Source organism: Bombina bombina, chromosome 3, assembly GCF_027579735.1.
Source record: "Bombina bombina isolate aBomBom1 chromosome 3, aBomBom1.pri, whole genome shotgun sequence".
NCBI lineage: Eukaryota > Metazoa > Chordata > Amphibia > Anura > Bombinatoridae > Bombina > Bombina bombina.
The window spans coordinates 310,904,417-310,930,326 of record NC_069501.1 but is presented as its reverse complement, the minus strand read 5'-3'; the positions used below and the strand labels follow the sequence as shown (position 1 = coordinate 310,930,326).

Here is a 25,910-nt window from a genome sequence, read left to right as displayed (position 1 = left end):
TACCTAGGTATCTCTTCAACACAGAATATAATGGCAACAAAGCAAATTTAATAATAGAAGTAAATTGGAAACTTTTTAAAATGGTAAGTTCTGTCTGCATCACAAAATAAAGTATTTGAGTCTCATATGCCTTTAAGGAAGTTGCCTGATGTGAGAAAGGGGAGAATAGTTTCATGAGATAAACGAAAATAGCAAAATATTTACATTTTACAAAACTCACAAAAGAATAAAATACACATTATGCCACTGACATTCTGTTTAATATAAATATTTAAGTATACCCCATACGTCTAAAAAATGTATATGGTCCAATAGAAAAAAAATAAAACATGGAAATGCAAAAATATGCCATGCATATAAAATATATAATATAAAAATACTGTTCTGATATATATAATAAGTGTGATCTTTAACAAAGACACAAGATCGGATACTGAGATATGTGAGTTATAGATTTTTACTATGTGCAACTTAGAAAGATAAGAGAACTTACCAAAGGTGCAGCCCTGCTAGGTTCCAAACTGGGTCTAGGTGCTGTTGAATACATGTAATTAAACAGACGTTCAATCTTCCTCAATGGGACTCCCCCACCTTGATCACTTATCTAGATAAAATGAAATTATATTATTACAAATACTTATGTTGTTAAGGTTCATACAAAAGAAAAAAAAGAAATCCATTCTAACAGCCTAAGGCAATATTAAAGGGACATTAAACCCAAATTTATTTTCTTCATGATTTAGGTAGAACATGCCATTTAAACAACTTTCCAATTTACTTCTACGTTTTCATGTTATCCTTTGCTGAAAGGTTTATCTAGGAAAGCTCAGGAGCAGCAAAGAACCTAGGTTTTAGCAGCTGATTGGTGGCTGCATATATATATATACTGATCGTCATTGGCTCTCCCATGTGTTCAGTTAGAAACCAGTAGTGCATTGCTGCTTCTTCAAAAAACGATACCAAGAGAATGAAGCTAATTTGTAATAGAAGTAAACTGGAAAGTTGTTTAAAATTGTATGTTCTACCTAAATCATGAAAGAAAAAAATTGGGTTTCATTTCCCTTTAAGATTTGTTTAGCTCCAAATATAACATATAACATATAAGACAGAGAAGTAGGAGAAAAACTCCAAGATCTCTTTAGTGTTCCACCCCACCCAAGTTTCTTTCATGTAATTAGCAAGAGTCCATGAGCTAGTGACGTATGGGATATTCAATACTACCAGGAGGGGCAAAGTTTCCCAAACCTCAAAATGCCTATAAATACACCCCTCACCACACCCACAATTCAGTTTTACAAACTTTGCCTCCTATAGTTTGTGCTAAGATTTCTACGTTGATATGCGCTTCTCAGCATTTTGAAGCCCGATTCCTCTCAGAGTACAGCAAATGTCAGAGGGACGTGAAGAGTATTAACAATTGAATGCAGTGATTTCCCTAACAGTGGTCTATTTCATACGTTCTCTGTTATCGATCGTAGAGATTCATCTCCTACCTCCCTTTTCAGATCTATGATATACTCTCATATACCATTACCTCTACTGATAACTGTTTCAGTACTGGTTTGGCTATCTGCTATATGTGGATGGGTGTCTTTGGTAAGTATGCTTTCATTACTTCAGACACCTCAGGTATGGTTTGGCACTTTATGCATTAATATAAAGTTCTAAATATATGTATTGTACTTATATTTGCCATGAGTCAGGTTTATGTATTTCCTTTTGCAGACTGTCAGTTTCATATTTGGGGAAAAAAATATTTTTACCCATTTACCTGGGGTTTAGTCTTTTTTTCAAATTGACTGCTTTTTTCTTTAAAATTGCGGGCAAAATTAGGCCCACGAGTGCTCAAAATGCCAGTTTGTTGAATAATTTTTGGCGCGGGAATTTTTTGGCGCAAAGGTACGTCCGATGACGCAAATTCGTAAGTTCCTTGCACAGGGTTGAGTCGTTAGTGACGTGAGTGTGTCATATCCGGATATTGTTAGCGCCAAAAAAATTTCAGTTACGTTGTGCATCATACTTGGTGCCAAATAATTTCATTATTTAAAGCCCCATTCCTATATGTCTCTTGCTTTTTTCTATGTCAGAGGGCTATGCTGTTTGCATTTTTTCCCATTCCTGAAACTGCCATATAAGGAAATTGATCATGTTGCTTTATATGTTGTTTTTTCTCTTACATTTTGCAAGATGTCTCAATCTGATCCTGTCTCAGAAGTATCTGTTGGAACCCTGCTGCCTGATAACAGTTCTACCAAAGCTAAGTGCATTTGTTGTAAACTTGTGGAGATTATATCTCCAGCTGTGATTTGTAATAGTTGTCATGATAAACTTTTACATGCAGATAATGTGTCCATCAGTAATACTACATTGCCTGTTGCTGTTCCTTCAACATCTAATGTACAAGATATACCTGTGAATTTAAAAGAATTTGTTGCTGATTCTATTCAGAAGGCTTTGTCTGCCATCCCGCCTTCTAATAAACCTAAAAGGTCTTTAAAACTTCTCATAAGGTTGATGAAATTTCAAATGACCAACAACATACTGAATTTTCCTCCTCTGATGAGGATCTATCTGATTCAGAAGATCCTTCCTCAGATATTGACACTGACAAATCTACTTATTTATTTAAAATGGAGTATATTCGTTCTTTGTTAAAAGAAGTGTTGATTACATTGGATATTGAGGAGTCTAGTCCTCTTGATATTAAAACTAGTAAATGTTTAAATTCAGTTTATAAACCTCCTGTGGTTATTCCAGAGGTTTTTCCAGTTCCTGGTGCTACTTCTGATATGATTTCTAAGGAATGGAATAGGCCTGGTACTTCTTTTATTCCTTCTTCAAGGTTTAAAAAAATGTATCCTTTGCCAGCAATTACAATAGAGTTTTGGGAAAAGGTCCCCAAAGTTGATGGGGCTATCTCAACTCTTGCTAAACGTACTACTATTCCTATGGAAGATAGTACTTCTTTTAAAGATCCTTAAGATAGGAAACTTGAATTTGAATAAGGAAAACTTATTTGTATTCAGGTCATCTTCTCAGGCCTGCAATTTCTTTGGCTGATGTTGTATCTGCATCAACTTTTTGGTTGGAAAATTTAGCGCAACAAGAATTGGATTCTGATTTGTCTAGCATTGTTCGCTTGTTTCAACATGCTAATCATAATATTTGTGATGCCATTTAAGAAACCAAAGCCTGCCCCTAAGTCCGCATGAAGGTGCGGCCCTCATTCCAGCTCAGCTGGTAGGGGGCAGATTAAGATTTTTCCAGGATGTTTGGATAGATTCTGTCCAAAATCAATGGATTCTGAGTATTGTCTCTCAGGGGTACTGAATAGGATTCAGAGTAAGACATCTTGTGAGAAGATTTGTTCTCTCACGCATCCCAGCAAATCCAGTAAGGCTCAGGCATTCCTGAAGTGTGTTTCAGACCTGGAGTTGTCAGGGGTAATCATGCCAGTTCCGTTTCAGGAACAGGGTCTGGGGTTTTATTCAAATCTATTCATTGTCCCAAAGAAAGAAAATTCATTCAGACCAGTTCTGGATCTGAAAATTTTGAATAGTTTATTAAGAGTACCAACTTTCAAAATGGTGACTATAAGGTCTATTCTGCCTTTTGTTCAGCAAGGACATTATTTGTCCACAATAGACTTGCAGGATCCATACCTTCATATTCCGATTCATCCAGATCATTATCAGTTTCTGAGATTCTCTTTTCTAGACAAGCATTACCAATTTGTTCCTCTTCCTTTTGGCCTGGCGACAGCTCCAAGAATCTTTTCAAAGGTTCTCGTGCCCTACTCTCTGTAATCAGAGAGCGGGGTATTGCAGTGTTTCCTTATTTGGATGATATCTTGGTACTAGCTCAGTCTTTACGTTCTGCAGAATCTCACACAAATCAATTAGTGTTGTTTCTTTGAAAACATAGTTGGAGGATAAATTTACCAAAAAGTTCCTTGATTCCTCAGACAAGGGTCACCTTTTTAGGCTTCCAGATAGATTCAGTGTCCATGACTCTGTCTTTAACAGACAAGAGACGTTTAAAATTGGTTGCAGCCTGTCGGAACCTTCAGTCTCAGTCATTCCCTTCAGTAGCTATGTGCATGGAAGTTTTAGGTCTCATGACTGCAGCATCGGACGCGATCCCCTTTGCTCATTTTCACATGAGACCGCTTCAGCTTTGTATGCTGAACCAATGGTGCAGGGATTATACAAAGATATCACAATTAATATCCTTAAATCCCAATTTAGACTATCTCTGACTTGGTGGTTAGATCACCATCGTATAATTCAAGGGGCTTCCTTTGTTCAACCAACCTGGACTGTTATCACAACAGATGCAAGTCTTTCAGGTTGGGGAGCTGTTTGGGGATCTTTGACAGCACAAGGGGTTTGGGAATCTCAAGAGCTGAGATTACCAATCAATATTTTGGAACTTCGTGCGATTTTCAGGGCTCTTCAGATTTGGCCTTTGTTGAAGAGAGAACCGTTCATTTGCTATCAGACAGACAATATCACAACTGTGGCATATGTCAATCATCAGGGTGGGACTCGGAGTCCCCAAGCTATTAAAGAAGTATCTTGGATACTTGCTTGGGCGGAATCCAGCTCCTGTCTAATTTCTGCGGTTCATTTCCCAGGTATAGACAATTGGGAGTGGTCCCTCCATCCAGATGTGTTTTCTCAAGTTGTTCAGGTGTGGGGTCTTCCAGAAATAGATCTGATAGCTTCTTATCTAAACAACAAACTTCCCAGGTACCTGTCCAGGGATCCTCAGACGGAAGCAGTGGATGCGTTGACATTTCCTTGGTGTTATCAACCTGCTTATATTTTCCCGCTTCTAGTTCTTCTTCCAAGAGTGATCTCCAAAATCATCATGGAACAATTGTTTGTGTTGCTGGTGGCACCAGCATGGCCTCACAGGTTTTGGTATGTGGATCTTGTTCGGATGTCCAGTTGCCAACCTTGGCCACTTCCATTAAGGCCGGACCTTCTGTCTCAAGGTCCGTTTTTCCATCAGGATCTCAAATCATTAAATTTGAAGGTATGGAAATTGAAGGCCTAGTGCTTAGTCATAGAGGTTTCTCTGACTCAGTGATTAATACTACGTTACAAGCTCATAAATCTGTTTCTAGAAAGATTTATTATCGAGTTTGGAAGATTTAAATTTCATGGTGTTGTTCTCATAAATTCTCTTGGCATTCTTTCAGAATTAATAGAATTTTACAGTTCCTTCAGGATGGTTTGGATAAGGATTTGTCTGCAAGTTCCTTGAAGGGACAACTCTCTGCTCTTTCTGTTTTTTATTTCACGAAAGATTGCTAAACTTCCTGATATTCACCGTTTTGTACAGGCTTTGGTTCGGATCAAGCCTGTCATTAAATCAATTTCTCCTCCTTGGAGTCTTAATTTGGTTTTGAAGGCTTTACAGGCTCCTCCTTTTGAGCCTATGATTTTTTTAATCATTAAAAGACTTTCTTGGAAAGTGTTGTTCATTTTGGCCATCTCTTCTGCTAGAAGAGTTTCTGAATTATCTGCTCTTTCTTGTGAATCTCCTTTTCTGATTTTTCATCAGGATAAGGCAGTTTTGCGGACTTCATTTAAATTCTTTAAATTCTTACCTAAGGTTGTGAATTATAACTACATTAATAGAGAAATGGTTGTCCCTTCCTTGTGTCCTAATCCTACAAATTCTTTGGAGAGATCCTTACATTCTTTGGATGTGGTAAGAACTTTGAAATATTATATTGAAGCTACTAAAGATTTCAGGAAGACTTCTAGTCTATTTGTTATATTTTCTGGTTCTAGGAAAGGTCAGAAGGCTTCTGCTGTTTCCTTGGCTTCGAGGTTAAAGCTCTTGATTCATCAAGCTTATTTGGAGTCGGGTCAAGTCCCGCCTCAGAGAATTACAGCTCATTCTACTAGATCAGTCTCCACTTCATGGGCTTTTAAGAATGAAGCTTCAGTTGATCAGATTTGCAAAGCAGCAACTTGGTCTTCTTTGCATACATTTACTAAATTCTACCATTTTGATGTATTTGCTTCTTCGGAAGCAGTTTTTGGTAGAAAAGTTCTTCAGGCAGCTGTTTCAGTTTGATTCTTCTGCTTATGTTTTAAGTTTTTCTTTTCATTTATGAGAATAAACTTATATTTTGGGTTGTGGATTTATTTTTTTCAGCGAAAAATGGCTGTTTATTTTATCCCTCCTTCTCTAGTGACTCTTGCGTGGAGTTCCACATCTTGGGTATTGCTATCCCATACGTCACTAGCTCAAGGCCAATTACATGAAAGAAAACATAATTTATGTAAGAACTTACCTGATAAATTCATTTCTTTCATATTGGCAAGAGTCCTTGAGACCCACCCTTTTTATGGTGGTTATGTTTTTTTGTATAAAGCACAATTATTTCCAAATTCCTTTGTTGATGCTTTTTACTGCTTTCATTATCACCCCACTACTTGGCTATTCGTTAAACTGAATTGTGGGTGTGGTGAGGGGTATATTTGTAGGCATTTTGAGGTTTGGGAAACTTTGCCCCTCCTGGTAGGATTGTATATCCCATACGTCACTAGCTCATGGACTCTTGCCAATATGAAAGAAATTAATTTATCAGGTAAGTTCTTACATAAATTATGTTTTTTTGCAGATTTCAGTTCAGGTATAGGTAAGTTAGGTCCTAAGTCTAGGATACATTTTGGTGTCCCCAAAAATACTACACCACTTAATGTGTTTCCAATTACATGTTATACCAGCTGCATATTATAAAATGTATGAGAAGTTGCATCCTTTTTTTTTATTTAGAGTATGAAATAGCTGTTTTTTTCTTTAAAACCACAACCCATTAAAATAGAATGAACTTGCAGGGAAATTAGATCTCTTAATTGTATCACTTTTTGTACACACACATGCTTCCTTATATGTTCTTTGTTTGCATACCAAAGCCTAATACTTAGGGCCTGATGATCAAAAGTTTGCAAGCAAAAACATAAAAAAGCATGTTTAGGCTTGCCTAGCCTTTATTCCTGCGAGTGGCGAGTCTCCACAAAATATAATGAGAGCTCTCTTCTATAGAAAAGTTCGGGAATATAGGTGAACTACACAAGAAGAACCCTGCATATGTTTAAACTTTAATATTATGCCTAATACAAATCACATTGTTTTCAGTGTTCTGTACCTTAAAGGGACTTTTAACAATTGGTAATATAAAATTATCCAAAAAAAATAAAAATTATTCCTATTCTAATACACTTTAAAAAAAAAACCACCCCCAAATAAAAAAGCCTAATCTAGAATAAACTACCAAGGGCCCTTAAAAGGGCCTTTTGTAGGTCATTGCCCTAAAGTTAACAGCTCTTTTGCTACAAAAGGAAACAAACCCCCCCTAAAAGTATACAAACCCCCAACCCCCAAACTACCAAGGGCCCTTAAAAAAGCCTTTTGTGGGCACTTAAAAGGGACTTTTATAGGGCATTGCCCTAAAGTTAACAGCTCTTTTGCTACAAAACAAAACAAACACCCCTAACAGTATACAAACCCTCACCCCCCAAACCCACAAAATAAAAATAAAGTAAAACCTAATCTAACCATTACCCTGAAAATGGCATTTGTATGGGCATTGTCCTTAAAAAGGCATTTAGCTCTTTTGCCTGCCCTTAAAAGGGCATTCAGCTCTTTTATGAAATGCCCAAGCCCTAATCTAAAAATCAAAAACCCACCCCAAAACAAAAAAATACATTACACAAAATAACAAATTATCAAAAATAAATTATTCATATTCTAATACCCATTTAAAAAAAAAACACCCCAAAATAAAAAACCTAATCTAGAATAAACTACCAATAGCCCTTAAAAGGGCATATTGTAGGGCATTTCACTAAGTTAAACAGCTCATTTACCTTATTTTTTTTTTTACAAAGACCCACTAAAATTACAAACCCCCAACCCACAAAATAAAAAAAAAACTATCTAAAAAACCTAAGCTACCCATTGCCCTGAAAAAGGCATTTGTATGGGCATTGCCATTAAAAGGGCATTTAGTTCTTTTGCTGCCCAAACCCTAAACTAAAAAAAAAAACACTAAAAAACCCTTAAATCACTAACCCCCAATGATCCACTTACAGTTTTTGAAGTCCCACTTGAATGATCTTCATCCAGGCGGCAAAGTCCTCATCCAGGCAGCGAGAAGTCTTCATCCAGATGGCCTCTTCAATCTTCATTCAGACGGCATCTTCTATCTTGATCCCGGCGGCGCGGAGCAGGTCCATCCTGAAGACATCTGGTGCGGAGCATACTCTTCATACGGTCGCCGCCGTACACTGAATCTTCAAAGCAAGGTACGCGATTCAAGATGGCGTCCCTTGCATTCCTATTGGCTGAAAAATTTGAATCAGCCAATAGGAATTAGAGCTGCTAAAATCATATTGGCTTTTGGATCAAGATTGAAGAGGCCGCCTTGATGAAGACTTCTCGCCACCTGGATGAGGACTTCGCTGCCTGGATGAAGATAGAAGAGGCCGTCTGGATGAACACTTCTCGTCACCTGGATGAAGATCGTTCAAGTGGGACTTCAAAAACTGTAAGTGGATCGTTGGGGGTTAGAGAGAGGTTTTTTTAAAAGGTTTTTTTGGGTGTTTTTTGTTTTGTTTAGGGTTTGGGCCGCAAAAGAGCTAAATGCCTTTTTAAGGGCAATGCCCATACAAATAGGTTTTTTTAGAGTTAGGTTTTTTATTTTGGGGGGTTGGTTGGGTGGTGGGTTTTACTGTTAGGGGGTCTTTGTATTTTTTTTTTACAGGTAAAAGAGCTGTTTAACTTAGGGCAATGATTGGTAGTTTATTGTAGGCTAGGGTTTTGTTTTTATTTTGATAGGGCTATTAGATTAGGTGTAATTCTTTTTTATTTTTGATAATTTCATTTGTTATTTTTTGTAATTTAGTGTTTGTTGTTTTTTGTAATTTAGTCTTTTTTATTTTTGTAATTCGATAGTTTGTAATTTTTAGAGTAGTGTTATGATTTTTTTAATGTGTATTTTAGTTTAATTTAATTGGTAGCTAGTTTAATTTTAGTTTAATAATTATATTAGTTTAATTGTTAGTTTAAATTTAGTTCTTTTAATTTGACAGGTATGTTTTAATTTAATTTAAGATAGGGAAATTGTAAATTTTAATCTAAAATTAGGGGGGGGTTAGGTTTAGTAGTTTAATTTAGTTTTATTGTGATGTGGGGGCTTTCAGTTTAGTTTATTTTAGTATATTTCATTGTGAGGGGCTTGCGGTTTAGGGGTTAATAGGTTTATTATAGTGGCGGCGGTGTAGGGCTTAATAACTTAAGTATAGTGGGGGCGATGTGGGCGGATGGCAGATTAGAGGTTAATAATATTTAAATAGTTTTTGCGATGCGGGAGGGCGGCGGTTTAGGGGTTAAAACGTTTATTATTGTGGTGACGATGTCGGGGAGCTGCGGAATAGGGGTTAATTTTTTTTTTAGTGGCAGCGATATCGGGAGCGGCAGATTAGGGTTTAATAAATTTAACATAGCGGGAGGGCCTCGGTTTAGCGGTTAATAGGTAGTTTATGGGTGTTTAGTGTACTTTGTAGCAGTTTAGTGTACTTTGTAGCAGTTTAGTTGTGAGTTTTATATAACAGATTTGTAGCGTAAAACTCATAACTACTTCTTTTAGATGGCGTTACAGATCTTGTTGTTTAAGGCTGTAACGCAGGTTTTTTTAGCCTCAACGCAAAACTCGTAATGGCAGCGCTATGGGAATCCCCTGAAAAAACAAACACCTTGATTTAGAGTTCTGCGTTAGCCTTAAAAAGCAGCGTTAAGGGGTCCTAACGCTGCTTTTTAACGCCCGCGACTCGAGGCTACCACAAATCCCCTTATGTCAATTGTGTATCCTATCTTTTCTATGGGATTTGCCTAACGATGGTTTTACGAGTCTTGGAAGAAGTGAGCGGTACAGCCTCTACTGCCAAGACTCCAACCGCAAAAAAAGGTCAGTAGTTAAGAGTTTTATAGGCTAACGCCGGAACATAAAGCTCTTAACTACAGTGCTATAAAGTACACTAACACCCATAAACTACCCATGAACCCCTAAACCGAGGCCCCCCCACATCACAAACCATATAATACATTTTTTTAACCCCTAATCTTCCAACCGGACATCGCCGCCACCTACATTATCCCTATGAACCCCTAATCTGCTGTCCCTAACATCGCTGACACCTATATTATATTTATTAACCCCTAATCTGCCCTCCCTAACATCGCTGCCACCTATATTATATTTATTAACCCCTAATCTGCCCTCCCTAACATCGCTGCCACCTACCTACAATTATTAACCCCTAATCTCCCGCCCCCGAAGTTGCCGCTACTATAATAACGTTATTAACCCCTAAACCTAAGTCTAACCCTAACCCTAACACCCCCCTAACTTAAATATAATTTAAATAAAACAAACTAAAATGACCATCATTAAATAAATTAATCCTATTTAAAACTAAATACTTACCTATAAAATAAACCCTAATATAGCTACAATATAACTAATAGTTACATTGTAGCTATTTTAGGATTTATATTTATTTTACAGGCAACTTTGTATTTATTTTAACTAGGTACAATTATTAACCCCTAATCTCCCGCCCCCAACGTTGCCGCTACTATAATAACGTTATTAACCCCTAAACCTAAGTTTAACTCTAACCCTAACACCCCCCTAACTTAAATATAATTTAAATAAAACTAACTAAAATGACTATCATTAAATAAATTAATCCTATTTAAAACTAAATACCTATAAAATAAACCCTAATATAGCTACAATATAACTAATAGTTACATTGTAGCTATTTTAGGATTTATATTTATTTTACAGGCAGCTTTGTATTTATTTTAACTAGGTACAATAGCTATTAAATAGTTAATAACTATAAGTACAAAATTACATGTAAAATAAATCCTAACCTAAGTTACAAATACACCTAACACTACACTATCAATTAATTAATTAAATAAATTAACTACAATTATCTAAAGTAAAATACAATTCAATAAACTAAACTATAATACAAAAACAAACACTAAGTTACAAAAAATAAAAAAATATTACAAGAATTTTAATCTAATTATACCTAATCTAAACCCCCTAATAAAATAAAAAAGCCCCCCAAAATAATAAATTGCTCTACCCTAAACTAAATTACAAAGTAATCAGCTCTTTTACCAGCCCTTAAAAGGGCTTTTTGCGGGGAATTGCCCCAAAGTAATCAGCTCTTTAACCTGTAAAAAAAAACAAATACAATCCCCACCCCAACATTACAACCCACCACCCACACACCCCTACTCTAAAACCCACCCGATCCCCGCTTAAAAAACCCTAACACTACCCCCCTGAAGATCACCCTACCTTGAGTCGTCTTCAGCCAGCCGGCCATCGATGGGACAGAAGAAGACATCCAGAGCGGCAGAAGTCTTCATCCGATCGGGGCAGAAGAGGTCCTCCAAGCGGCAGATGTCTTCATCCAAGCGGCATCTTCTATCTTCAGTCAACCAGAGCGGAGCGGAGCCATCTTGAATCCAGCCGACGTGGAGCGATCCTCTTCAATCCGATTGGCTGATTAAATCAACTAATCGGATTTTTCCTACCTTAATTCCGATTGGCTGATAGAATCCTATCAGCCAATTGGAATTCGAGGGACGCCATTTAAAAGAACCTTCATTCGGCCTTAGGACATCGGAAGAAGAGGATGGCTCCACGTCGGCTAGATTCAAGATGGCTCCGCTCCGGTTGATTGAAGATAGAAGATGCCGCTTGGAGGACCTCTTTTGCCCCGATCGGATGAAGACTTCTGCTGCTCCGGATGTTCTCTTCTGTCCCATTGATGGCCGGCTGGCTGAAGACGACTCAAGGTAGGGTGACCTTCAGGGGGGTAGTGTTAGTTTTTTTTTAAGGGGGGATCGGGTGGGTTTTAGAGTAGGGGTGTGTGGGGGGTGGGTTGTAATGTTGGGGGGGATTGTATTTTTTTTTACAGGTAAAAGAGCTGATTACTTTGGGGCAATGCCCTGCAAAAAGCCCTCTTAAGGGCTGATAAAAGAGCTGATTACTTTGTAATTTAGTTTAGGGTAGGGAATTTTATTATTTTGCGGGGCTTTTTTATTTTATTAGGGGGCTTAGATTAGGTGTAATTAGATTACAATTCTTGTAATATTTTTTTATTTTTTGTAATTTAGTGTATTTTTTTGTACTATAGTTTAGTTTATTGAATTATATTTTAGTTTAGATAATTGTAGGTAATTTATTTAATTAATTTATTGATAGTGTAGTGTTAGGTGTATTTGTAACTTAGGTTAGGATTTATTTTACAGGTAATTTTGTAATTATTAAAACTAGGTAGCTATTAAATACTTATTAACTATTTCATAGCTATTGTACCTAGTTAAAATAAATACAAAGTTGCCTGTAAAATAAATATTAATCCTAAAATAGCTACAATGTAAGTATTAGTTATATTGTAGCTATCTTATGGTTTATTTGATAGGTAAGTATTTAGTTTTAAATAGGATTAATTTATTTAATGATAGTAATTTTATTTTGTTTTATTTAAATTATATTTAATTTAGGGGGGTGTTAGGGTTAGACTTAGTTTTAGGGTTTAATAACTTTATTATAGTAACGGCGACGTTGGGGGCGGGAGATTAGGGGTTAATAATTGTAGGTAGGTGGCGGCGATGTTAGGGAGGGCAGATTAGGGGTTAATAAAATTTATTATAGTGTTTTCGAGGCGGGAGTGCGTCGGTTTAGGGGTTAATACATTTATTATAGTGGCGGCGATGTCCGGTAGGCAGATTAGGGGTTAATAAGTGTAGGTAGGTGGCGGCGACGTTGGGGGGGGACAGATTAGGGGTTAATAAATATAATGTAGGTATCGGCGATGTTAGGGACAGCAGATTAGGGGTTCATAGCTATAATGTAGGTTGCGGCGGTGTCCGGAGCGGCAGATTAGGGGTTAATAGTATAATGCAGGTGTAAGCGATAGCGGGGGCGGCAGATTAGGGGTTAATAAGTGTAATATTAGGGGTGTTTAAACTCAGGTTCATGTTAGGGTGTTAGGTGCGGACTTAGAAAGTGTTTCCCCATAGGAAACAATGGGCTGCGTTAGGAGCTGAACGCTGCTTTTTTGTAGGTGTTAGGTTTTTTTTCAGCCAGCTCAGCCCCATTGTTTCCTATGGGGAAATCGTGTACGAGCACGTTTTTCCAGCTTACCGCTACCGTAAGCAACGCTGGTATTGAGGGTTGAAGTGGAGCAAAATTTGGCTCAACGCTCACTTTTCTGAGGCTAACGCAGCCATTCAGAAAACTCGTAATACCAGCGTTGTCTTAAGGGTGCGCTGAAAAAAAAAAAAGGCTCATTAGCACCGCAGGTGTTTACCAACAAAACTCTAAATCTAGCGGTTAATTTTTACAAGTGCGGTACTGACTTTGCATTACAGGCTAAAAGGCTTGCTGTACAGCTATACTGACAAGACTCGTAATGGCTGCGGTGCTGTTTTAACGCTGAAATGGACATTTTTTCAGCGTTAAAACACGAATGCACCACTCGTAATCTAGCAGTAACTGTGTATTAAATTAACATTCCAGTATACAATAATGAATGTTTATTTCATAATAGGACATAGGCGGTATATGGCAGACACATTACAATATTACCTTTATAGAGAGATCTTCTTTCCCTAATGTAACTAAGGCCTTTACAGGTGGCAAACTTTCCATTCTGCTTTCATGTAGCTCCACAGTGGCCCTCATAGAATTCTGTTGTGGGGAAATAGAAATCATACTGATCAACAACATATCAATCCCACATATACAACCAACAATTTAAATATGAGGATATTGTCTCTATCGGTGAAACAAAATATCTCTCTCTCTCTCTCTCTCTATATATATATATATAGACAATTGGAGAGCACTCACACTTCATAGGTCAACTTGCCAGGGTGCATGCAAAAAAATTGAATTTCAATGAACAAATGGCTTGCACTCACTGGTCCTTTTAATTACATGCCTTTATTTGTGATGTTTCAGGGACCGTATCCCCCTTCCGCACAGCCAAAAAGTAATGATTAATGGCCTCTCTCAAGATTTTTGTTCTGCCTTTTTATCAACTTTAAGTTGATTTTGAAGAGTTATTAAAGTCATATAACGGTTCACAGTATTCGCTTTAGAAAAGTATACTTAATCACTATTCTGTATTATAAAGTATATTTTTAGGCCATTATGTTAAAAAAAAAATCCATAGCCATCAAGTTGGCACGCTTGGCAATGCAAATTTCTGTTGTGTTCTTAATGATGCATTCTAGTGAAATTAATAATAAAATTAAAGTATTTTACAGTTTACGTTACATTGACTATATTCAAATTCTATTTATGTGTGTGTGTGTGTATATATATATATATATATATATATTAAAAGATTGTGTTGTCAGTACTCACCAGTATTCGTTATCAATGGATTAGTACAATTCCCGGTGTTTAAATTATTTACAGGCAATCAGTGCAAGGGGATAGTTAAAAAAAGTAATAATTAAATGAATAAAAAGAAAAAGACTATCCTGTCCAGCACTCACTAATTCCTAAATATAATAAACTAGGTGATAAGCCTGCCCAGAGGGCAGACTATGTTTAAAAAATTACACCCCCCAAGCTAATGTTACAACAAAATAAAAAATGTAAAATTACGAAAAAAATAAAGAAAGCTATCCAAAATAAAAAATTTAAACCTAAACTATTACCCCTATAAAAATAAAAAATCCCCCCCAAAATAAACCCCCCCATCTAATACTTAACCCTAAGATAAAGAGCTCTTTTACTTAAAAAAAATTACCAATTACCCTCTAACAGTAAAACCCCCAAACCAACCAACCCCCCCAAAAAAGTCTAAAAACACCTAAGCTACCCATTGCCCCTAAAAGGGCATTTGTAGGGGCATTCAGCTATTTTACTGCCCCCCAAAAATAAAAATAAAATCCTATGACTAAGCCCTAAATAGGTACTCACTGTTCCTTAAGTCCAGCGGGGGTCTTCTTCCAGGCGGCTCCTTTTTCTATCTTAATCCGGAGCGAAGGCGGTGCGGACTGGTCTTCCCTAATGCATGGATCCGGAGTGGCGGTCTTCAGTGGTGGCGATCCTCAGCGGCGTGGAGGCTTCTCTCTTCATCCGATCTCCGGCGTACACTAAAAATGTAATGGAAGGTACCGCAATCAATTCCTCCAAACTCTTGCCCGACAAAGCCCCAGTGCCTGAGGGGTGAAACGCGCATAGCTGGCATTTGTTTAACAGTCAAACAAATCAAATTCAATGTTACAAGAGTTTGGAGGCTGTAGCAGAGGTGTCAGGAGTAGCAAACATAGTTTGTTATCCAAGCAGATGAAATCCACTATATACCGCTGAGGGAGGCTTGTTTGGGGAGAGACATTCACCAGGAAGATATACCTAGCTGACCAGGAACTTAGAGGTGCAGCAAGGAGGTGTGGATCCGCGACAGTGGAACCCCATACAGCCCTGAATACTGACCGCTACGGCAGAGAATACTTATAGTAACAGCTGAGACAGTGTGGAATTGCACTGGATCCCTCTATGGTGGTATGAGCGAGTACAAATTCAGTGACTGTGAAACTGCTGCATACGATATTACTGCATACAGCCGCGATTGCCTGGAGCTCTCTAGTGAACGTTTTCAATGGTAAAGAGTTAATCGTGGGCCTACACAGGCAAAAGAGAGGGGGGAGAGAGAGTTAAAAAGAGGGGGGAGAAAAAGAGCAAAAGGGGTGGTGAAAGAACCCACCTGGATGTATTCTTTCACCACCATGCCTTTTTCAGAATCCACCTGGATGCACCATAAAACATCTCCACTGCCAACTTTGCTATATATCTCTTATCTTCTCGGACTTTTAACTATTTCTAGTGCCTTTTGGGAATTGCATTATAGAGCCTTTCTCCCTGTGTTGTAACAGGAATTTGGAACTTATTTTACTTTGCTGGAATTGATTTGGGATTTTTCATATAATTTCTCATTCATTAATTTTTATTTTTTATTTTTCATGAGAGCTCTCCTTTATTTAGTTCCATCAGTGCACTATGGTTAAAATATGGGGATACTGAATGTATATTTATAGCCATTTCTTTTGGACTGCAAAAAATAAATGCAAGTATGTTTAACATATTCTTTATATGTATTCACTGTGACTGATATTATTAACAATTTCTACTTTGTCATTTGTTCTTTTCCTTAGTGGTTAAATCCATTTATCATATTTAGGAATTAGTGAGTGCTGGACAGGATATTCTTTTTCTTAATTTAATTATATATATATATATATATATATACATACATACATATATACATATATACACACACACACACACATATATATACACTCACCGGCCACTTTAATAGGTACACCTGTTCAATTGCATGGTAACACAAATTGCTAATTAGCCAATCACAGCCAATGGCAGCAACTCAATGCATTTAGGCATTTAGACGTGGTAAAGACCACTTGCTGAAGTTCAAACCGAGCATCAGAATGGGGAAGAAAGGGGATTTAAACGACTTTGAATGTGGCATGGTTGTTGGTGCCAGACAGACTAGTCCGAGTATTTAAAAAACTGCTGATCTAGGGATTTTCACACACAACCATCTCTAGGGTTTACAGAGAATGGTCAGAAAAGAGAAAATAGTTGTGTAGAGGAAAATGCCTTGTTGATGTCAGAGGTGAATGGGCAGACTGGTTCAAGATGATAGAAAGGCAAGCTATGCAGAATACCATCTCTGAATGCACAACACGTCGAACCGTGAAGCAGATGGGCTACAGCAGCAGAAGACCACACCGGGTGCCACTCCTGTCAGCTAAGAACAGGAAACTCAGGCTACAATTCGCACAGGCTCACCGAAATTGGACAATTGTATATTGGAAAAAGGTTGCCTGGTCTGATGAGTCTCGATTTCAGCTGCGACATTGAGATGGTAGGGTCAGAATTTGGCGTAAACAACATGAAAGCATGGATCCATCCTGCCTTGTATCAACGGTTCAGACTGGTGGTGGTGGTGTAATAGTGTGGGAGTATTTTCCTGGCATACTTTGGGACCCCAAATAGTACCAATGGAGCATTTAAATGCCACGTCCTACCTGATTATTGTTGCTGACCATGTCCATCCCTTTATGACTACAATGTACCCATCTTCTGATGGCTACTTCCAGCAGGATAATGCACCATGTCACAAAGCTCAAATCATCACAAACTGGTTTCTTGAACATGACAATGAGTTCACAGTACTCTAATGGCCACCACAGTCACCAGATCTCAATCCAATAGAGCACCTTTGGGATGTGGTGGAACTGAAGATTTGCATAATGGATGGGCAGCCGACAAATCTGCAGCAACTGTGTGATGCTATCATGTAAATATGGATCAAAATGTCTGAGGAATGTTTCTAACACCTAGTTGAATCTATGTCACAAAGAATTAAGGCAGTTCTGAAGGCAAAAGGGGGTCCAACCCGGTACTAGCAAGGTGTACCTAATAAAGTGGCAGGTGAGTATATATATAAATATATATATATATATATATATATATATATATATATATATATACACACACACACACACATGACAAAATGAAAAATTTGACATAGATGGATGTCTTTTAAACTTAGTATCATTACGCCTCATACATAACATAATTTATATCAATCCTATATTATTCTAGGTCAGGCTTTTATGTCACACAACTATAACCAACCATGTCAACGTAACCAGGTAACTGATTGGTGTCATTTAAGTTTAGCAATTCCATCAAAAAAATGGAATATTAGGCTGGTGAAAGTTTTTGTATGCAAATAGAATTGTATGATTATGCAGAATTGTGTTGTAATTTGTACGAAAATATTTTTTTGCAATCAAAATGTGGAGGATACCGCTGGCTCTACTGCAAATGTATGTGTTTAACCTATGTAAAGACTAATACAGGTACAAAACCCCAGATCCGGAATTCAAAAATCCAAACTTATTCTGAAATCCAAACATTTTAATTAATATTTTTAAAAAAAAATGAAATAATCTTGTGATGAGAGCAGGATGTGATGTCATTAGTTTGGGGGCGGGGCTTAGGTCCGGGAGTCTGTGTCGCAGTTAGTGAAATCAACCTGACTAGATGTATGTTTCTATGCTCTGTAATAAAATAGAGTTGTACCATCATTGCTGTGTCCTGCATATGTCCTGCATCTCATGACAAATCTGAAGTTCCTATTTATCCAAGTCTGTACACCACAATCTTCTCTGTCTGTGTCTTTGGTCTGGTTTTGTGTTCTAAAATGCAAATACTAGTCTATATTTATTTAAAACAACAAATATTACTTTTCTGATTACAGCACTGTACTATCTTTCTGAGGGTACTATGTATACAGAAGTATTAAGAACGCTATAAAACTACCATTAGGTTGCATGTATAAGCTGTATTCTGACATATAAATATTGCCTAAATGACATAAGATGTTGTTGCTTACATTTAGTCACATCCCCTCTCCAAACTGTCCCATGTTACAGATGCAAATATTCCAAAATCCAAACTATTCCGAAATCTAAACTTCTCCGGTCCCCTGCAGTTTGGATAAAGTGTTGTTCTACCTGTAAGCAGTTTGTTATCTTATCATTTTTGCTGAAGCCAAACAAAGGAGATGTGTTAACGCAATGACAGTGGCACGCCCTGTCATCTTCCGACTCAAGTCCAGGATGGCTCCTTAAAATTAGGATAGTAGTGGGTGGAGTCTGACCACTGAAAAACAATTGTGCAAGCAAGTCTATTCTAATATAGTTACACTATGATATTTTAATCTACAAGGATTACTGTCCCTTTAAATGAAACAAATAAAAAATACACTACGGTGTGGCATTAAAAGAATGCTTAAAGGGACATACAACTCCATGATGCAGATAGAGAATACCATTTTTAAAAAGTTTCCAATTTAGTTTTATTATCAAATTTGCTTTATTTTTATGTTATTCTTTGTTGAAGAAATATCTAGATATGTAGCATTCACGTGTAGAGCACTGCCATCTAGTGATCTTAAAAATGTATAACATTATTGAAAAACTGCTGCCATATAGTTCAGCAGATACCTGCACACGCCTAAGCTTACCTTTCTGCTTTTCAACAAAGGATAAGAGAAAAACAAAGAAAATGTGATAATAATAGAAATAAATAGAAAAGTTGTTTAAATTTGTATGTTCTATCTGAATCACGAAAGAAAAAGAAAAAAAGGGTTTATGCCCCTTTAAGCATAACACAACTATACAAATATTTCCTTGTGGTTATTTAAATATTTGTGACATAAAGAACTATCTATACAGAAGAGCGTTGTTCTACCCATGTGCAACAGGAAGCCAATTTAACATGACCCAACTTGCACCTTTTATCCTATGACAAGGTGCAAATGCATTAGCATTTTGTTGCACTGCCCCCTTAAGAAGTATACACGTGTAGCACTGCTAGCAAATATTTTTTATATGCTTTTCTTGGCATCAACATAATTACAGCTCTTGGTAACAAGGAGATTGTACTCAAGTCTTCTCTGAGTCAAAATTACTACTTTCTGTTTCTATGATTACTAATTATAAAAGTAAAATAACAAGGTAATAGGCTTAACACTGAAATAAAGTAGGTATTTAAATGCCCAATTATTAATAAAATTGTTGCTTAAGGACTACATGTAAGAAGGCACCACAATATATCATTGTGCAACCTGCCAATCTTTCCTTATGAAATGAAACACTCTGCTGCTTTCCACCACCCAAGTAGTGTTATCCCTGATTATACCAGTAAATCACTCTGAACCAAAGCCAAGCTAAGGATAGTGATACCGATAATTCAGAACAATTAGGGGAAAAGTATTTTTTTTTATCCTAACTGGTTTTCTAAACATATGGTTATCCATTTGTTTTAGAGTTAAGTAATAACTCTGGGAAAACAGGTTTTGCAGGTAGATTATATCCACGCCAATGTGTCACCACAGATGTATAATAAATAGAAACCTTTGGTCCACATAACATTTAAATTCGGCCTAGTTTAATTTGTTGTTTGGCTAATGAAAGTCAGTTTTCCTTCCATTTAAAAGCAATTTTAAATATATTACAGTTTGCAGTTCAAACCACCCAGATATTACTGTGTTAATTAAAGGGATATCATTTTTTTCCCTTTTATGATTCAGATAGAGCATGCAATTTTAAGCAACTTTCTAATTTACTCCTATTATAATGTTTTCTTTGTTCTCTTGATATATTTAATTGAAAAGCAGGAATGCAAGCTTAGGAGCCGGCCCATTTTGGTTCAGCACCATAGGTAGCGCTTGCTGATTGGTGGCTACAGTGACTCAAGGGCAGGGCCCTCTATGCTTTTTGATTTATGTAAATGTATTCTGATAATTGTACTCCTCAGCTGAATTCGTAATGTTACAGTGCTGGGTAAATTGGCGCTTCAAACAATAATAATAATAACCCCCTAGCCCAACCCTTATATGCCCCTGCCCCCTTCCCACTCTGTTCTGTGCTCACCGACCCAGCGCTGCCCTACATGACTCTATACTCCTAACTCCACCCCGGATCTACCTGCCTCCCATGCACGATATGCGGGAAGTACAAGTATTAAAAAAAAATGTTTTTCCTGTATTAAACATACCCAATATTTTCCGTTCATACTCATGGAGGGTTTCCATGTTCACCAATACAGCTTTGAGAGGTGTCTTCTTTAGCCAATCAGCATGTATTAGCTGTGTGCACAAGCTTACACGTATATTGCTAGTTTCAAAATAAACAACTTTCACATAAAATTATTTCTGCATGAGAAAAGATTAGTTTGTTGAATTGTTGCTCTTTTATACACATAAAATGATTTTTTAGCTTGACACTAAAATAAAGTCAGTTTTTGTTGCTAAACTTTCTCCTTTGAGATTGAGGCCAGAAGAACAACATACAAATGCTGAAAGGGGAACGTGATATTTAAAAAGAAAACTATAAATAGCAACACAAACTAAAGGGTTGTCAGTCTTGATGTTAAAAAAATAAAATATATGTAATAATCCAGTGAAATGTGAAAAGCAACATAAAAATTACAATGTGGACAAATGTTCTTGTATTGTCCTATTATTACTGAATGCACGCAAGGCACAGAACAAGGTTTAACTACTTATTTTATACTTTAATCTTGCTGCCATCTGGCCAACAATTCTTAACCACATGTGAATGGTGAAATTCTGTAAAAACTGCACAGAACCACTACAGACAACAATAATAAATTATTTGTAATTAGAAATAGTATTAGCATTACAATTATAATACAGATACCGATGGCATCTGCAGAACGCAATGGGTGTCTTTGTTTAGAAGTGCTATATAAGACAGGAAAATATTGTGCACAATTTCTTTCATTCTTTGTTGTATAACTCCTGCCTCATATTTGTTTTTTGGGGAGGTGAAAATGCGATATTTTCACTCCATCAATTGGGTATTTCTGTATATAGTGGCTGGATAATTCTGGGATTATAGATCAAGATAAATAAATAAATAAATAAATATATAAATATATATATATATATATATATATATATATATACACACACACTATTACCAGCACCTTATAGTAATCAAATTCAATAATAATCATACAAATAAATATATTACAGATGTAGAATGCTCTGGATAAATAGCTCCCTCCAGTTCTAGGAGCTTAAATATTAGACATAATATAAAGTATCACCGCACTCCAAATGAAACATCAAGAAAATAGTTATGCAAAATAATGAAAAAAGTTTTATTACAATACACAATAAATCAAATACTATGATGCCTATTTATCAAGCCGTCAACCGCAAATACAATGGAATTCCGCAGCGTAATTGTGGAGAGCCTGATTCGCCTCATTTATCAAACCCTACAGACCGGCAAAAGTTGAAATCTGTGACGTAACATACAATCCGCCGGTCTCAGTTCGACACAGATTGATGCTTACGTCATTACAGATGTTCCGAATACAAATTCGGCACTATCTGACTACTTTTGCAAGTTATCAAACTGCTAACAGGTACGCTCGCCACTATTCCGGCCCAGCGTACCTGCTTTTCAATCCGCCACCCTATCAGCCAATTAGAATTCAAGGGACGCCATCTTGGATGACCTAATTTAAAGGGAAACCTCATTGTAAAGAAGACGTCGGAAGAAGAGGATGCTCCGCGCCGGATGTCTTGAAGATGGAGCCGCTCCACATCGGATGGATGAAGATAGAAGATGCCGTCTGGATGAAGACTTCTGCCCGGTTGGATGAAGACTTCGACCCACTTGTATGAAGACTTCTGCCGCTTCGTTGAGGATGGATGTCGGGTCTTCAAAAACTTTAAGTGGATCTTCGGGGGTTAGTGTTAGGTTTTTTTAAGGGTTTATTGGGTGGGTTTTAATTTTAGATTAGGGTTTGGGCAAGGAAAAAGAGCTAAATGCCCTTTTAAGGGCAATGCCCATCCAAATGCCCTTTTCAGGGCAATGGGGAGCTTAGGTTTTTTTAGATAGGTTTTTATTTGGGGGGTTTGGTTGTGTGGGTGGTGGGTTTTACTGTTGGGGGGGTCATTTAAGGGCCATTGATAGTTTATTGTTGGCTAGGTTTCTTTTATTTTGGGGGGCTTTTTATTTTCATAGGGCTCTTAAATTAGGTGTAATTAGTTTAAATATTTGATAATTTCTTTTTTATTTTGAGCAACTTAGTGTTTTTTATTTTATGTAACTTAGTGTTATTTATTTTTTGTAACTTAGTTGTTAATTTTTTGTAATTTAGTAATTCTTTATTGTAGATTTAAATAAGTTGAGTAGGGTTAGGTGTTTAAATATGTAATATAGTTTAATGTAATTTTAGTATAATAGTTAGGGTAGATTAATTATTAGTTTAATATAGTTTAATTTAATTCTAAGGTAAGTTTAAATTTATTATAAGATAGGGATGAGTTAATATTTAATATAAAGTTAGCAGGTTGTTAGGTTTAGGGTTTAATAGCTTAATTTAGTTTATGGCGATGTGGGGGGCTGGTGGTTTAGGGGTTAATATGTTTAGTAAGTGGTAGTGATGTGGGAGGACAGGGGTTTAGGGTGTTAATACATTTATTTAGTTGCGGAGGGCTCCAGGGAGCGGCGGTTTAAGGGTTAATAACTTTATTTAGTTGCGGTGGGCTCCAGGAGCGGCGGGATAGGGGTTAATAACTTTATTTAGTTGCGGTGGGCTCCGGGAGCGGCGGGATAGGGGTTAATAACTTTATTTATTTGCGGTGGGATAGGGGTTAAACATTTTTTATTTTTTATTTATTTGCGGCGGGATAGGGGTTAAACATTTTAGTATAGTGGTGGTGTTTAGTGATAGGGTATAAATAAAGCTGGGAAAAAGCCGAATAGCAACAAGATCGATGACTGTTAGTTAACAACAGTCCGCTGCTCATCGCCCCGTACTTGGTGCGCGGCTTTTCGACAGCTTTTTTGTTAAATAAGGAGAGCGTATTCAGGCGATGTCAGACGAGCGTATTGGTGCCGTTGAATGCAGCACAGTTGACGGCTTGATAAGTAGGCCTCTATATGATGCATATGCTATAAACCTATAGACTGGGTGTCCCCAGTCAAATTAAAAATAAAAGACGTCAATCCTCATCTTGAAGGCATATACTGCACAAAAAAAGGCATATATGAAGCAAAAGCTAGCTAGCTTATAAATAATGTCCCACAGTTGGATAAGTCAGGGCTCGGTTCAATAAAGTAAGATGCGGTTCTGTAAAGGAGTGTTAGTGCATTTATGAGATACAACTGTCTTCAGCTTAAAAGAATAGTAGTCCAAATTATAGTTTCATGATTCAGATAACGCTTGTAATTGTAAACAACTTTCTAATTTACTTTTATCATCAATTTTGCTTTGTTTCACTTTGTATTCTTAGTTGAAAGCTTAACCTAGGTAGGCTCATTTGCTAATTTCTAAGCCCATGAAGGTCATCTCTTATCGGAATGCATTTGACAGTTTTTCACAGCTAGAGGGTGTTAATTCATGTGTTTAATATAGATAACACTGTGCTCATGCACGTGAAGTTATTTAAGAGTCAGCACTAATTGCCTGAAATAAGGAGGCAGTGTGCAGAAGCTTAGATACAAGGTAATTACAGAGGTACAAAGTATATTACTATACCAGTGTTCGTTATGCAAAACTGGGGAAAAGTCAATAAGGGGATTATCTATCTTTTTAAACAATAACATTTTTGGTGTTTACTATGCCTTTTAACAGTACTTAGAAAGCAAGCCACAGTCATGCAGAAAAGCAGAGGTTAATATGCAGTATTTATGTAAGTGGAAAAGCGTATCATATGCATGCAAGTCACTGTGATAAAGTGGTCTGGGTTATCAACCGGCACAAAACAGTTAACCAGAGCTCTGAAGTTGCGGTAATCATTCTAGCATAAATTGTGATTGTGCTCAAGCGATCACCTTTACTTTAAACTTGTAATACCTGATGTAAGCCCGACAAGTGCAAACACCCAAGATAAACCCCTTATCCTTCACGCGCAATAGTTTGCACTCCACTCGTAATATAGCTCTAAGCATTTTATTATTTTAACTTTATGTCCCTTTAATAAATATCTGGGTAGAGGTCCAACCTAACTTTACTGACAGGATTAATCTCAATCAAAAAGCAGAAGAACCAGCAAGTCATCCAAAGCACAAGCGAATAAAAATTCCAAACTTTATTTAAACAGGAAACAAAAAATTGAAATATAAAAAGCAGCAGACAATTGCCTTATTCATAGACATAAATCACACAGGTTACCATGACACTTAAATACAAATTAAAACAAAAGTAATTGGCTGCTGCAAGCACGTGCTTAATTGACACCACAAACTTAAAGTGACAGTGCAATGATTATCTACTAAAGGTGCATAGACTATCTAATGAACATTTGTACTTGATTAACTTCCCCTGCCATTACCACACTTATATAGTTTATGGAGAACGCTCTGTAAGTAGCTTTTAACTGATGTCATAGTGTGCTGCAGATGACAGTCCTCTGTATAACATGTTACAAGTAAGTAGGTGATAAACTCTCACCAAAAGATCCAAATATTAGATGGCTATAAATGCCTAAATTCATAATACCTGTCTGTCATAATTAAATCTTAATATGTCACCTTAGCAAATGCAGTGGCTCACATTTCATCATAGCATTATTACATTGGGGTTATCATTAGAGAAGTTATATGGTTAAGTGTATACTCCATAAGGGACCAGAGACTCCTCTAAAAGGATGTCTAATATCTCTAATTGTAGTCATCATTTATGGGCCTAACATTGCCAAAAGTGTATTATGTCCCCATCTATTTTGAAACCTTTAGGTCTCCTGGTTTGTAAAATGAAGATCCAGAAAGCCTCTCTGTACAGTAATCTATTTACTCTGTTATCACCCCTGGCTTTGGGGTGAACAGACTCAAGAACTTGCCAACTGAGGGAGGACAGATCCTGTTCATGGCAATTTATAAAATGCCTTGCCAGGTTAGAGCATTCTCTGCCATAATTTAGATGCTCCCTAATCCTGTTCCTCACTTCTCTAGTAGAGCAACCTGTGTACTAATCCTGGTCCTCACTTCTCTAGTAGAGCAACCTGTGTACTGTACCTCACATCGGATGCACTCAATTAGGTAGACAACAAAGGTGGTGCGGCAGTTAGAACAATAGTCAAGGTTGTAAACTTTCTGTGTATGTCTAGACTGGAATTGGGATCCAACATTAGTGTAGGAACAGGCAATAAACTTTCCAAAATGACATTTAAAATGTCCCGTGACTGCTAGCC

The 25,910-nt window shown here is 37.0% G+C and overlaps 1 protein-coding gene across 1 annotated transcript in view; it reads right to left on the bottom strand.

Annotated features, from left to right (window-relative positions):
* The window catches only part of PDK3 (pyruvate dehydrogenase kinase 3), a 301,385-nt gene that overhangs the window by 38,778 nt on the left and 236,697 nt on the right, over positions 1-25,910 (bottom strand). The window contains exons 8-9 of the mRNA XM_053706421.1: positions 13,709-13,810; positions 494-604 (exon numbers count right to left, since the gene is read on the bottom strand). Coding sequence (XP_053562396.1) covers positions 494-604; positions 13,709-13,810 — 213 coding nt within the window. The remainder of the gene's footprint in view (positions 1-493; positions 605-13,708; positions 13,811-25,910) is intronic.